The sequence below is a fragment of the Scyliorhinus canicula genome, chromosome 6 (genome assembly GCF_902713615.1).
Source record: "Scyliorhinus canicula chromosome 6, sScyCan1.1, whole genome shotgun sequence".
Lineage (NCBI taxonomy): Eukaryota > Metazoa > Chordata > Chondrichthyes > Carcharhiniformes > Scyliorhinidae > Scyliorhinus > Scyliorhinus canicula.
Window position 1 is genome coordinate 73,456,154 of NC_052151.1, and position 14,464 is coordinate 73,470,617.

The 14,464-nt window shown below is 49.0% G+C and overlaps 1 protein-coding gene across 28 annotated transcripts in view; it reads right to left on the reverse strand.

The window, feature by feature from the left end:
* Nucleotides 1–272: 272 nt before the first annotated feature.
* snap91a (synaptosome associated protein 91a) overlaps nt 273–14,464 on the reverse strand; it is a 329,189-nt gene continuing 314,997 nt past the window's right edge. For 24 of the 28 annotated variants that reach the window (XM_038799488.1, XM_038799489.1, XM_038799490.1 and 21 more), the window contains one exon: nt 375–1,697. In XM_038799488.1, coding sequence (XP_038655416.1) covers nt 1,588–1,697 — 110 coding nt within the window. In that variant the 3' untranslated portion in view covers nt 375–1,587. Of the gene's footprint in view, nt 1,698–14,464 lie in introns of all 28 variants that reach the window. The other 4 variants (XM_038799504.1, XM_038799494.1, XM_038799506.1 and 1 more) reach the window with 1 other exon arrangement.

Sequence of the window (14,464 nt, forward strand, 5' to 3'; positions counted from 1 at the left end):
CGCTCAAGGAAGTTTTAGAGTACAAGTAGATGGAAACCAGAAAAAACCTTTGCTTGTCTCATATAAATGACACTAGTCTTGTGCAGACTACAGCCAAAGAATCAAATTTACATCCTGTGAAGCAAGAAATTCCAGGATAGATACAAGGGGCCTGATGTAGTCCAAGGGTACTTCAACCGAATGCAGGTGCAAAGAAATTTAAATAGTTTCAGCAAGAGACTTAATTGTTTAAATGTACACAAATACAACAAAACAAACATTTTTAAATTTACTTTGTTCAATGCATTTATTGCATTTCAAAGGGCATACATGCACTGGATCATAAACAAAAAAAAAAATCAAACAAATTTAAATAAAAAGAGTAATATTTTAAATATAATGTATTTTTCCCACATTTATTCCGGATACACTTACTTGGAATGGTACAATATATAGATATACTGATAGATCTGAAGAGACATAAATGAAACACTTTCAAACTGCATAGCATTTTTACAAAACAGCTGCCATGCCTGAGAACACTAATCCCACTGATCAACAGTGATCTCCTTTGTTGGTGCCTAAACCTTTTGCCAAGCAGGTTGCGCAAACAATATGACATTTCCCTGGGAATCACACAGTACATGTTGTTTCATTAAGAGTGGAGGGATGGAGAAGAGATTCTGGGCAATGTTTGAGTCCATCTATTTGCATATAAAAATTTACTGACAACACTAATGTTACAAGAACTTTCAACAAAAAACAACAAAAAAAATGATATGCTGTCGAATGTAAAAAGATATGAAGATTGGTACTGGACAAAAAAAAAGTGCTTTTGAACTAGTTTGTGATCCCTTATAATAGACACATCTGAGAACATAAATCCATTATTGTCTTTTCCAAAATATGCATTCTCACAGTGTCCGATATTTAACTGCTGGTTCATTAAGCAAAGAATACATAATGTAACATAAAGAAATTAAATACAACAATTTAACATACTCCGATATAAATATGAGATCTATTTAGATAACATTTTCTGTCTTGGCAACCAGCATACTGTTTTGTCAAGTAAATGCCATTATGCCAAGATCAGTGCATACTATGGAAGTTTAACATCAATTTTATATTACTTTAAGGAATTATAAATAATTCTGAATGTAATGCACAGATGTTTCCTTAGAACAGTTTGATAACATGTTTAGCCCAATTTTTGCAGTTGTGAATTGTTTCAGACAAAACTTTCAGACTTGGGATTTGAAGGGTGTGAGCACATTAATTGATATGCGAATTGCGATCAGAATCATGACTGTAAGCTAATAGGTATACAGAACAGACATGACATCCTAGGCTCTGCAATGAAATTATATACATTTGCACTTTCAAGAATACAAACACATTACTCCAAGTGGCTCATCACACAACAGCTGCAAATCTGCAACCTAAACTATTAAGTTAGGTACAGAGAAGCACTAAAAGGCATCAGTAACATACACCCATCTTTCAAGTTGCAAAACACAATCCAAAATGCACAACTTCTGATAAATTAGGGCATAACATCAAAAGTACACATTTCTAAGGGCTACTTTCACAGTTGTGCTACACCTTTTACAATATGAAAGTCTGAAAAAGCATTGAAACATGACTGGTGGATTGCTTGGGGAATTGAATATCAACTGTTGTCATCTTCAGCGTTCCCATCATCGCAAGAACTGTAGCTGCAAAGTAAGCCATAAATAAATGAGATCTATCAAATGATTAAATTAAATAACAGTTTTTAATAAATTTCTCCTTTCATAAGCTCACATCCAAGGCTGGAGCAAGTACATTACTGCATTGATAGTAAATTTTCCTTCACTTCACAAGTAAAATACTTTGGCACTTCCGATGAAGGTGCTATCTAAATGCAATTCTATTTCAAATGCAAAAAATACCTGAATTGGTTTGAGACAGGATTATTGCTGTCATTATTCTATGTTAAGGAAAGTAGTAATCAAAACTGACATTTTGTTCATGCTATATAATGCATTTATTCTATGCTCCACTTGTCAAATTTAGTGAAGAAAGAAATGGTGGCTATTATGAACTTTGGCTATGAAGCATGTTAGGACACTCTATGGTAGTTTTAGAGTGTTGCAACATAGGAAAAATCTAGCAAGTAATTTGGCGGCATGGTAGCACAGTGATTAGCACTGTTGTTTTACAGCACCAGGGACCCGGGTTCGATTCCCGGTTTGGGTCACTGTCTTTGCGGAGTCTGCACGTTCTCTCCATATTTGCGTTGGTTTCCTCCGTGTGCCGCGGTTTCCTCACACAAGTCCTGAGGACATGCTTGATGGGCGAATTGGGCATTCCGAATTCTCCCTCAGTGTATCCGAACAGGCGCTGGAGTGTGGTGATTAGGGGATTTGCACAGTAACTTTGTTGCACTGTTAACTGATAACAATTATTGTGACACTAACAAAGATTATTATTGTGCACAGCAAGATTCCACAAACAGCTTAATATAAGTGACCAGATAATTTGTTTCACCAATACTTGTTGCAGAACAAAGGGTGGACAGGTTTACCAGGGCACTAGGAGAAACCTCTTGCTCTTCTTTGACGGCCAAAATCTTTTGCATCACCCACGAAGACAAACGGGGCCTGAATTTATGATCTTGCATGAAACACGACATTAACGGTACAGCTTCTCTCACTATTGTGCTGAAGTGTCAGTCTAGATAATCTGCTCATCTCTGGAGTTCAACTCAAACTTGGACCGTTGATTCTTAGGTGATAGATAGTGCTACCACTGATGAGCCAAGGCTGACACAGATATTAGACATTGCAGATGAAAGCATACAAAGAAGAAAATGGGCCATAATTTTCTATCAAAATAATGGCCACGCAAATGACATCTCAGTTACTTGCACACAACCAGTAGAGAAACTTCAAAAGTAACTTTTGAATTTATACACTTCATGCAAGGATAGACATGTGATTGAGATGCATTGCTCTGAAAAAGGCACCTCTCTGCCTGCTATTTCAATGCATTGAATGTCATGAAGTTTCTGTAGGAATGGCAGATTCAAACCAAACTCACTGCAGAAATTCAAGTCATAGTCAGAATTATTAAGACACAGGAGGCATCCATTCAGCCCATCAAGGTCATGCCAAGACTTTGTAGAGCAGTGGAGAATATTACGATCCCAGATCAGACCACAACAGTGGCTAGGATACTGTGCCGAAATCCCAATATTTTAGTATATTTTAAGACAGTGCGAAAAGAATTATTCGCTCCAGCAGTGATTGCATGAAGAAATAGGGCTTGGTTATTTTTAAAACAAAGTTTTATTGTAACTACAATACTAAAATAACCCAAAAATAACAGCTTATAATTTACACCTTAATTCACTACTCTCAATTTCCCATTAAACAATAAACAAAATGCTTCCGGTTGCGGCTATGCGAAGCGAAGCAGCACATTCGGCAGCTCCCACCAGGAACGGACCTTTAGGCTCTTTTTAGGGCCCCGTACTTTTTCGACGGTTCCCGACGTGGGAAGGAGTCAGCAGCATTTCTCCAGCAGTATATGGCCTGGACCAGGAGTGGGGCGAGCAAGATAGCTGTGGTAGCGCCAAAGCAAAAGCGAGGGAAGAAGCACAAGATGGCGGCCGGCGGAGACCAAGAGGCATGGAGGCAGTGGGTGCAGGAGCAGCAGGAGACTCTCCAGCGCTGCTTTTGGGAGCTCAAAGCGGTGCTGCTAGAGCCGTTGAAAGCTTCCATCGACAAGCTGCTGGAGACTCAGACAGCCCAGGGGGTGGCAATCCAGGAGATCCGACAACAGGCCTCTGAAAGAGAGGATGAGGCCTCAGCCCTCGCGGTAAAGGTGGAGATGCATGAGGCGCCCCATAAAAAATGGCAGGAGCGGTTCGAGGAGATGGAGAACCGGTCGAGGCGGAAATATTTGCGGATCCTGGGCCTTCTGGAAGGGCTGGAGTGGTCAGACATGGGGGCCTACGTGGTCGTCCTGCTGAATTTGCTGATGGGAGCTGGGTCCTTCCAGGGGCCCCTGGAGCTGGAGGGGGCCCACAGAATACTGGCAAGAAGGCCCAAGCCGAATGAGTCGCCACAGGCGGTGCTGGTGCGGTTCCACCGGTTCACTGACCGGGAGTGTGTGCTCAGGTGGGCCAAGAAAGAGCGTAGTAGTAGGTGGGAGAACGCGGTGGTACGGATCTACCAGGACTGGAGTGCGGAGGTGGCTTAGCGGAGGGCCGGGTACAAGCGGACGAAGGCTGTGCTGCATAGAAAAGGAGTGAAGTTCGGCATGTTGCAGCTGGCGCGTTTGTGGGTCACCTACAAGGACCGACACTTTTACTTCAAGTCCCCGGAGGAGGCGTGGGCCTTTGTGCAGGCTGAGAAGTTGGGACTCAAACTGAGGGTTGGGTGCGGGGGTCTGTATGTAACTGTGTTATATTCTGAGGGGGGGTTTTCTGTTTAATGCTGGTTCTGTGTCGTTTTCAGGGCAGGTGGGGCACTGTCTTTTTGCGTGGGTTCGGTGGATGGGCTCGAGGAGGGGGTTAGACTTGCAGTGTGGGGAGCTGACGGTGGGAAGTGGGGCTGGGGCCCGACGAGGGGATTGGGCCGACAATGGGAGCTGCTTTAGAGGAGGCGGGGTCGGGCAGATGGAAAGCGCGGGCTTTTTCCCGCGCTGAGGGTTGATGGGGGCGGGGTCAAAGCTGGGAAGCGCGGGCTTTCTTCCCGCGTGAGAGCGGGCGGGGAGGAGGAGAGCCTGCTGGTGGGCACTGGGGAGGAGGGGTAGCCCCACGCTGGGAGGGGTCGGAGGAGTGCCGGGAGTTGCCGAGGTCAGCAGGAGTCAGCTGGCTTACGAGTGTACTATGGAGGGAGTAACGCAGCTAGGGCGGGTCCTATCTGGGGGGCGGCGGGGTACCGGGTTGCTGCTGGAATGGCCAGGAAGGAGTTGGTGTATGCTGGGGGGGTCGAGACGGGGGTTTGCCGCCGTGGGGAACGGGCCGAGCCGGGGGCGCGGGCAAGTGGCGGGCAGAGGAAGGGTTATGGCTAGTCGGCGGGGGAGGGGGGCAGGGAGCCCCCTGATCCGGCTGATAACCTGGAATGTGAGGAGACTGAATGGGCCGGTCAAACGGGCCCGGGTGTTTACGCACCTTTAGGGGCTGAAGGAGGACGTGGCCATGCTTCAGGAGGCGCACCTGAAGGTGGCGGACCAGGTTAGATTGAGGAAGGGATGGGTAGGCCAAGTGTTTCATTCAGGGCTGGATGCAAAAAATCAGGGGGTGGCGATCCTGGTGGGAAAGATGGTGTCGTTTGAGGCGTCGAACGTGGTGGCGGACAGCGGCGGGAGGTATGTGATGGTGAGCAGCAAGCTGCAGGGGGAGCGGGTGGTGCTGGTTAATGTATACGCCCCGAACTGGGACAATGCGGGTTTTATGCGGCGCATGTTGAGCCGCATTCCAGATCTGGAGACGGGGGGGCCTGATAATGGGAGGGGGGGGGGGGGGGGGGGGGAGACTTCAATACAGTGCTGGATCCGCCACTGGATCGATCCAGGTCCAAGACGGGTAGGAGGCCAGCGGCGGCTAAGGTGTTGAGGATGTTCATGAACCAGATGAGAGGCGAGGCCAAGGGAGTTTTCATACTTCTCCCATGTGCACAAGGCCTATTCCTGGATCGATTTTTAAATTATGAGCAGGGGGCTGATTTCGAGGGTGGAGGATGCCGAATATTCGGCGATAGCCATTTCGGATCATGCCCCGCACTGGGTGGACCTCGAGCTGGGGGATGAGAGACACCAGCGCCCACTCTGGCGCTTGGTGGTGGGGCTGCTGGCAGATGAGGAGGTGGGCGGGCGGGTTCGAGGATGTATCAAGAGGTACCTGGAGGCCAATGATAATGTGGAGGTCCAAGTGGGGACAGTCTGGGAGGCATTGAAGGCGGTGGTTAGAGGGGAGTTGATCTCCATCCGAGCCCATAGGGAGAGGAGAGAGCAAAGAGAGAGGGAGAGGCTGGTGGGGGAGTTGGTGAGGGTGGATAGGAGATACGCGGAGGCTCCGGAGGAGGGATTGCTGGGGGAGCGGCGTCATCTTCAGGCCAAGTTCGACCTGCTGACCACCAGAAAGACGGAAGCTCAGTGGAGGAAGGCACAGGGAGCGGTGTATGAATATGGGGAAAAGGCGAATAGGATGCTGGCGCATCAGCTCCGTAAGCGGGATGCGGCCAGGGAGATTAGTGGAGTGAAGGATAGGGGAGGGGATGTGGTGCGAAGGGGGGTAGGCATCAATGGGGTCTTCAGGGACTTTTCCGAGGAGTTGTATCGGTCTGAACCCCCAGCGGAGGGGGGGGGGGGGGAATGGGGCGCTTCTTGGACTGGCTGAGATTCCCGAGGGTGGAGGAGGGGCAGGTGGAGGGACTAGGGCCGCCGATTGAGCTGGAGGAGCTGGTCAAAGGGTAGGCAGCATGCAGTCGGGGAAGGCGCCGGATGGGTTCCCGGTCGAATTCTATAAAATGTATGCAGACCTGCTGGCCCCCCTGTTGGTTAGGACCTTCAACGAGGCAAGGGAAGGGGGGGGGTGGCTTTGTCCCCGACTATGTCCTGGGCGCTGATTTCCTTGATCCGTAAGCGGGACAAGGACCCCCTGCAGTGTGGGTCATACAGGCCGATCACGCTGTTAAATGTAGACACCAAGCTGTTGCCGAAGATTTTGGCCACAAAGATAGAGGACTGTGTGCCACGGGTCATCCACGAGGATCAGACGGGGTTCGTGAAGGGAAGGCAGCTGAACACCAACATACGGAGGCTCATGAATGTTATAATGATGCCGGAGGTAGTGGGGGAAGCGGAGATAGTGGTGGCGCTAGACACGGAGAAGGCCTTTAATAGGGTTGAGTGGGGGTAATTGTGGGAGGTGCTGGAAAGGTTTGGGTTTGGGGAGGGGTTTGCTAGATGGGTGAGGCTGTTAAATGAGGCCCCGATGGCGTGGCCACGAGTAGGAGGAGATCAGAGTACTTCCGGTTATATCGAAGGACGAGACAGGCCTTGTCCCCCCTGCTCTTTGCGTTGGCAATCGAACCCCTGGCCATGGCGTTGAGGGAGTCGAGGAACTGGAGGGGACTGGTGCGGGGTGGGGAGGAGCACCGAGTGTTGCTTTATGCAGATGACTTATTGTTATATGTGGCGGACCCGGTGGGGGAATGCCGGAGGTGATGAAGATTCTGAGGGAATTTGGGGACTTCTCAGGGTACAAGCTCAACCTGGGGAAGAGCGAGCTGTTCGTCGTGCACCCGGGGGATCAGGAGGAGGGGATTGGTAGGCTCCCACTAAAAAGGGCAGAGAGGAGCTTTAGGTACCTGGGAGTCCAGGTGGCCAGGAGCTGGGGGGGCCCTACACAAACTTAACCTTACAAGGCTGGTGGAGCAAATGGAGGAGGAATTTAAAAGATGGGACATGTTGCCGCTGTCGCTGGCGGGCAGGGTGCAGTCAGTCAAGATGACGGTGCTCCCGAGGTTTTTGTTCCTCTTCCAGTGCCTCCTCATCCTTATCCCGAAGACCTTTTTAAGGAGGGTCAACAGGAGCATTACGGGGTTTGTGTGGGCGCATGGGACCCCGAGGGTGAGAAGGGTGTTTTTGGAGCGGGGCCGGGATGGGGGGGGGGGGGGGGGGGGTGGCTGGCGCTGCCCAACCTCTGTGGGTACTATTGGGCTGCCAACGCAGCGATGGTGCGCAAGTGGGTAATGGACGGGGAAGGGGCAGCATGGAAGAGGATGGAGATGGCGTCCTGTGTGGGCACGAGCCTCGAGGCGCTGGCAACGGGCCGCTGCCGCTCCCTCCAACGAGGTATACCACGAGCCCGGTGGTGGCAGCTACCCTCAGAATTTGGGGGCAATGGAGACGGCATAGGGGGGAGGTGAGGGTCTCGATGAGGTCCCAGATACGGGGGAACAACAGGTTTGTTCCAGGGAGAATTGATGGCGGGTTCCTGAGTTGGCACAGGGCAGGTGTTAGGAGGTTGAGGGACCTGTTTGTAGATGGGAAGTTTGCGAGCCTGGGTGAGTTAGAGGGGAAGTTCGGGCTCCCCCCGGGGAAGATCTTTAGGTACATGCAGGTAAGGACATTTGCAAGACGGCAGGTGGTGGAGTTCCCTCTGTTGCCCTTGCGTGGGGTACAGGACAGGTGCTCTCGGGGGTGTGGGTTGGAGGGGGCAGGATTTTGGACATGTACCAAGTTATGCAGGAGGTAGACGAGGCCTCGGTGGAGGAGCTGAAGGGTAAATGGGAAGAGGTACTGGGTGAGGAGATTGAGGAGGGGACGTGGGCGGATGCCCTGGAGAGAGTGAATTCCTCCTCTTCTTGTGCGAGGCTTAGCCTCATACAGTTCAAGGTGCTACATAGGGCTCATATGACCGGGACGAGGATGAGTAGGTTCTTTGGGGGCGAGGACAGGTGCTAGGTGCTCGGGGAGCCCAGCGAACCATGCCCATATGTTCTGGGCATGCCCAGCGCTGGGGGAATTTTGGAAGGGGGTAGCAAGCACGGTGTCAAGGGTGGCAGGATCCAGGGTCAATCCAGGCTGGGGACTCGCAATATTTGGGGTTTCAGTGGAGCCGGGAGTGCAGGAGGCGAAAGAGGCCGATGTTCTAGCCTTTGCGTCCCTAGTAGCCTGGCGGAGGATTCTTCTTCAGTGGAAGGATGCGAGGCCCCCAAGCGTGGATGCCTGGATCAATGATATGGCGGGGTTTATCAAACTGGAGAGGGTGAAAGTTGCCCTGAGGGGATCAGTACAGGGGTTTTACCGGCGGTGGCAACCTTTCCTAGATTTTCTGGCAGAACGGTAGGAAAAAAGGGCAGCAGCAGCCGGGGGGGGGGGTAGTTTCTGTGGGTTGGGTTGAAGCGACGTGTATATGTGTTCTTTGTTTATGACGGGCGTTAATCTATTTCTTTTTTTCTGTATTTACCAGGAAGGGGGCTGGGGGGGGGGGGTTGATCTTTTTTGTTTTCTCAGTTGTTAATATTTTCTGTTATTGATATTTTGTAAAAATCTGAATAAAAATTCTTTTTTAAAAAAAGGAAGAAAAAAAAACAATAAACAAAACAAATAGCTCTGAATATTTCTGAAAATTAGCAGGGCAGAGTGCAATAGTACAGAACAGATTCTGGCTTTGGTTAGAACCTCTTCAGACTCTGGCTGAATATCTTCAAATATCTGCTTCCATTGGGTTGTTTCAGCCTCTTCCTCGTCTTCAGACAAAACTGCTCTACTTTTAAAATATCACTCTTGTTTTTAATCTCTCCTACTTGGAAAGAATTGTGGACCGAGAGTCGGGCAGATCAGAACTCAGCTCCTCCCTCTCTCTCAACGCTTCGCTAAACTCACTGCCCCACTGTCATTCTGAGCTCCATCCAGCAATGACCTCAACTTCTCAAGCTGAAAATACAACATCTCTGCTAGCTGCAAAAGCACATTAACTCCCCAGGGAAACCAATATGCTGACTGGTAAACACATTCTTGTCAATTTCACTTGCTATTTCCTAGAAGCAAGGCAAAATCCATTAAAACAAAAATCTAACCCCAGGCGTTTACCCCTTACTTGCCTACTACATTTATAATCCAATTTTTGTAAAAGCTTCCAATCATCACATGGGGCCACAGATGGCTCAAGTAAGTGGAGTCCGGTCCATGAGATATTTTGTTGACTCATGCCCACGTACAGGGTTGCCACATTCCACTGATTTCCATCCATGCAGTTTTTTTTATCAGCATGACTGAAGCAGGGGCAAGTAAAGCGAGGTGCATATTGATTGCACATAACATTGACCGCGTGTTCCCTCTGCACCCAAAATGTAAATACTTTTGTATTTTGAGTTCATGACAGTTCTATTAACGTACAAATGATTAAGAATTTTAAATAACATGTAATATTCGACATGTATTAAATGTATTTAATCTAATTCATACATCATGGTTAGTGAACAAACCCAATCTCAACCTTGCGAACCACTGAGATGATTGGCTACTCATGCGGCCTATTCACTTGCCTCGGTTGCCTATCACTGAGCAATCTAATCAATTACATTCACCCTCTCTATCCCTGGAGTGCCCATTCAATTTCCTTCACTGTCTCTGCTTCCACCGCCCAGCCAGTTCCAGTCTTTACCAAATTGCTGTGTAAAAAACATTCTCTCACATCTAACCTTATAAATAGTCCTTCCCTTCCTTTCCAAGTACCCTTTTAATGGCATGCATGATGCATGTTAATTATTGTCAATCAACCTAGAATTAGAATTTACAGTGCAGAAGGAGGCCATTCGGCCCATCGAGTCTGCACCGGCTCTTGGAAAGAGCACCCTATCCAAGGTCAACACTTCCACCCTATCCCCATAACCCAGTAACCCCACCCAACACAAAGGGCAATTTTGGACACTAAGGGTAATTTATCATGGCCAATCCACCTAACCTGCACATCTTTGAACTGTGGGAGGAAACCGACGCACACACGGGGGGGGGATGTGCAGACTCCGCACAGACAGTGACCCAAGCCGGAATCGAACCTGGGACCCTGGAGCTGTGAAACAATTGCGCTATCCACAATGCTACCATGCTGCCCCTGGCATCTTTCAATCTCATTCTTTCAGTTTGCAATGGTAAGATTTAAATTATGTTCTTTACTTTTCCATAGTCTATTTTTCCTCTCAATCCAATCTTTCTTTCTCTATTTCTGTATCTGAAATAATGCAGAATTCATCTACTGTAATTTCTACTTGCTTCCCAGACCTTGTGCTCACATATCTTCAATTTGAATGATTAGAGAGGCACACATGCTCAGCCTTAGGAAAATTACTGAATATGTTCACTCAGTCCCAGTTGCCCTTTCCCCCACTGAGGTGTGATCAGAATGCACGTTCAGCAACTTGCCAAGCAAAAATGTCAAAAACTTATACACGCAAGAGCAAGTCTCATAGCAAACAAAGGCTGATGTTCCTTTCCTGCGACAGCAAATTCTGTCCTATTAATTTCAATAGCCACTATGTTAATGGTTATTCTGTTAATTTAAGAATAGTGCGCGAGATTTGAGTACAGACTTTTAAAAAATGTATGCGAGAGAACTGAAGAAGAGAGAGAGAGAGGATGAATGAATTTCCATGTATTTGCCCACTTCCAGGATTCGAGAACAAACAATTCAGGTCATTTCCTGCAGTTCAACTTTGAGAGCTTGCTAAGTGTCTAGTTTTATTCATATAGGTGCTAGTTGAATGCATGTACCTAAGAGGCAAAAATATAAAAATGTCTTGACTGTGTGAATCCAGTCATTGTCTCATATAATGAATTAACCATTGTATTCCAATGTATTCTGCACTGAGACATGCATTGTTTTCGGTCTAATCAACTAATGAATTATTAAGGTCTCTGCCAAGCTGTGAAACATAGCAAAGTGGGAAAAACATATTCAGTATTTTTCCTAAGGCTGAGCATGCAGACGCTGAGCTAGTTTTGATAGACACCAGTCAATCTTAAAAAATGTCCAAAGTTTGATTAATAAATCATCCTCTAAGTAACAGACATTCATCTAAACAAACCAGGAGAATTGCTGAGAATTGCAGGCCAATGGGAGTAAATGAGGGGGTTAAATCAGAGATAAGAATAGGACTGTGTGGTTGAGTTCTTTGTTGCTGAATTCTTGAATCATCTGTTTGTGTTTTGTGATTTTGTTTTGTGCTTTATGTTTTTGTCAGGTGCTTGACTTTTTTATGCATTGTTTGATATTTTGCTCCCAAGTTTTTTTTAGATCTTATTCAAGTGTATTCAAGTGAGCAATTAACAATAATAAAGTCGTACTTTCGACATCTCCCACCAACTGGATTACCGATTTTTGTTAGAAGGTAAAATAAGAGTACCACAGAGCTCAATGATTCCAGATCAAATGCCACTTCAATCCTTTACCAAACACTAGCTCCCTGACTAACCTTTAAAATAAAAACACTTTTTTATGAAAGTGATGAGTTGTTTATCTAGTTACTGCCCACTTGGGAGTTTTGCCCTCACCCAACTTTGGGTATTTTCTCTGGCCTCTGTCGACTTTCTTAGATCCTCATGGCCATAGCTTGAAAGGTCTTAAGCCGGATCTTATGGCCCACCCAGGTCAGGTATGATTTTGGCAGAGAAGCACAGGTAATGCAATGGGTGGGTAGCCCACCTGCCTTCATGCCCACCCGACCCATTCCCCATAATATAGTGCATGGGGCTGGTTTAGCTCACTGGGCTAAATCGCTAGCTTTTAAAGCAGACCAAGCAGGCCAGCAGCACGGTTCGATTCCCGTACCAGCCTCCCCGGACAGGCGCCGGAATGTGGCGACTAGGGGCTTTTCACAGTAACTTCATTTGAAGCCTACTCGTGACAATAAGCGATTTTCATATTTTTTTCATATGTGCTGCAAGGCATCCACCAGACGACCCACCCATCGGTCTACTGAGGCCTTTAACTGCCCCGACTGGGTGATAATTAAGGGTTTTTATGCCATAATAAACTGAGCAATGGAAGGTGGCTGAAAGTGGGAAGGCTAGTTTGTTTGCATGAAAGTTGGTGAAAGAGCAGGTAGGAAGAGAGGCACAGCACCCGCCCCTGATCTGATCCACAAGATCATACTCATCCTTTCCTCCCATCCCTTTGCACCTCCCCTGAAATGCACCCCCCTGTAAAATATAGGAAGATCCTCGAAAGAGAAAATGCTGATACCGGGTTGCTGCTGGAAAGTCCAGGGACGAGAAGGGGAGAGCTGGGGGGGGGGGGGGGGGGCATCGCTATGGGAAACGGGTCAGAAAGGGAGGGATGACCCGGGGCGAGCAAGGGACAGAACATGGCTAATCGACAGGGAGCAGGGACGGGTCGCCCAGCGATCCGATTGATTACGTGGAATGTAAGGGGGCTGAATGGGCCGGTTAAAAGATCAAGGGTCTTCTCGCACCTGAAGGCTGATGTAGCGATGTTGCAGGAGACTCACTTGAGGGTAGCAGATCAGGTCCGCCTGAGAAGGGGGTGGGTGGGACAGGTGTTCCACTCAGGCTTGGATGTCAAGAACCGGGGGGTGGCGATTCTGGTGGGAAAGAGGGTGTCGTTCGTGGCGGCAGAAGTGGTGGCAGACAAGGAGGGCAGGTATGTGATGGTGAGGGGTAGGTTGCAGGGAGAGAATGTGGTGCTGGTGAATGTGTATGCCCCGAATTGGGACGACGCGGGCTTTATGAGGCGCCTGCTGGGCCTCATCCCGGGACTGGAGGCAGGGGGCCTGATCATGGGAGGGGACTTTAATACGGTGTTGGACCCTGGGCTGGATAGATCGAGTTCCAGGACGAATAGGAGGCCGGCAGCGGCAGAGGTGTTAAGGGGGTTTATGGAGCAGATGGGAGGGGTAGACCCATGGAGATTTGGTAGGCCTAGGGCGAGGGAGTATTCTTTTTTCTCCCACGTCCACAGAGTGTACTCCAGGATAGACTTTTTCGTATTGAACAGGGGGCTGATACCGAGAGTGCAGGACACGGAGTACTCGGCCATTGCGATATCGGACCATGCACCACATTGGGTGGACGTGGAATTGGGGGAGGCGCGGGATCAGCGCCCGTTGTGGCGCCTGGATGTGGGGCTGTTGGCGGACGAAGAGGTGTGCAGAAGGGTTAGAACGGGTATTGAGAACTATCTGGGTACGAACGACACGGGTGAGGTGCAGGTGGGGACGGTCTGAGAGGCCCTGAAAGCAGTGATTAGAGGAGAGCTGATCTCCATAAGGGCACACAGAGAGAGGAAGGAGAGGCAGGAAAGGGAGAGGCTGGTGGGTGAGCTCCTAGAAGTAGATAGGAAATATGCGGCGGGACCAGAGGAGGGGCTATTGAGGGAGCGGCGCAGTTTACAGGCCAGGTTCGACCTACTGACCACCAGGAAGGCGGAGACGCAGTGGAGAAGGGCGCAGGGTGCGGCGTATGAGTACGGGGAAAAGGCGAGCAGGATGCTGGCACACCAGCTTCGTAAGCGAGATGCAGCCAGAGAGATTGGGGGAGTGAGAGAGAGGGGTGGGGACGTAGTGCAGAAGGGGCAAGAGGTGAATAGGGTCTTCAGGGACTTCTACAGGGAATTGTATAGGTCTGAACCGCCGAAGAGGAGAGGGGGAATGGAGAACTTTCTCGACAAATTGAGGTTCCCAAAGGTACAGGAGGAGCTGGTAGAAGGGTTGGGGGCGCCGATAGAGCTGCAGGAGCTAATTAAAGGGATAGGCCAGATGCAGGCGGGGAAGGCGCCGGGGCCGGATGGGTTCCCGGTGGAGTTTTACAGGAAATTTGTGGACTTGGTGGGCCCAGTGCTGGTGAGAGCCTTTAATGAGGCGCGCGAGGGGGGGGTTTTGCCACCAACAATGTCGCAGGCCCTGATCTCCTTGATTTTGAAGCGGGACAAGGACCCGGCCCAGTGCGGGTCCTACAGGCCTATCTC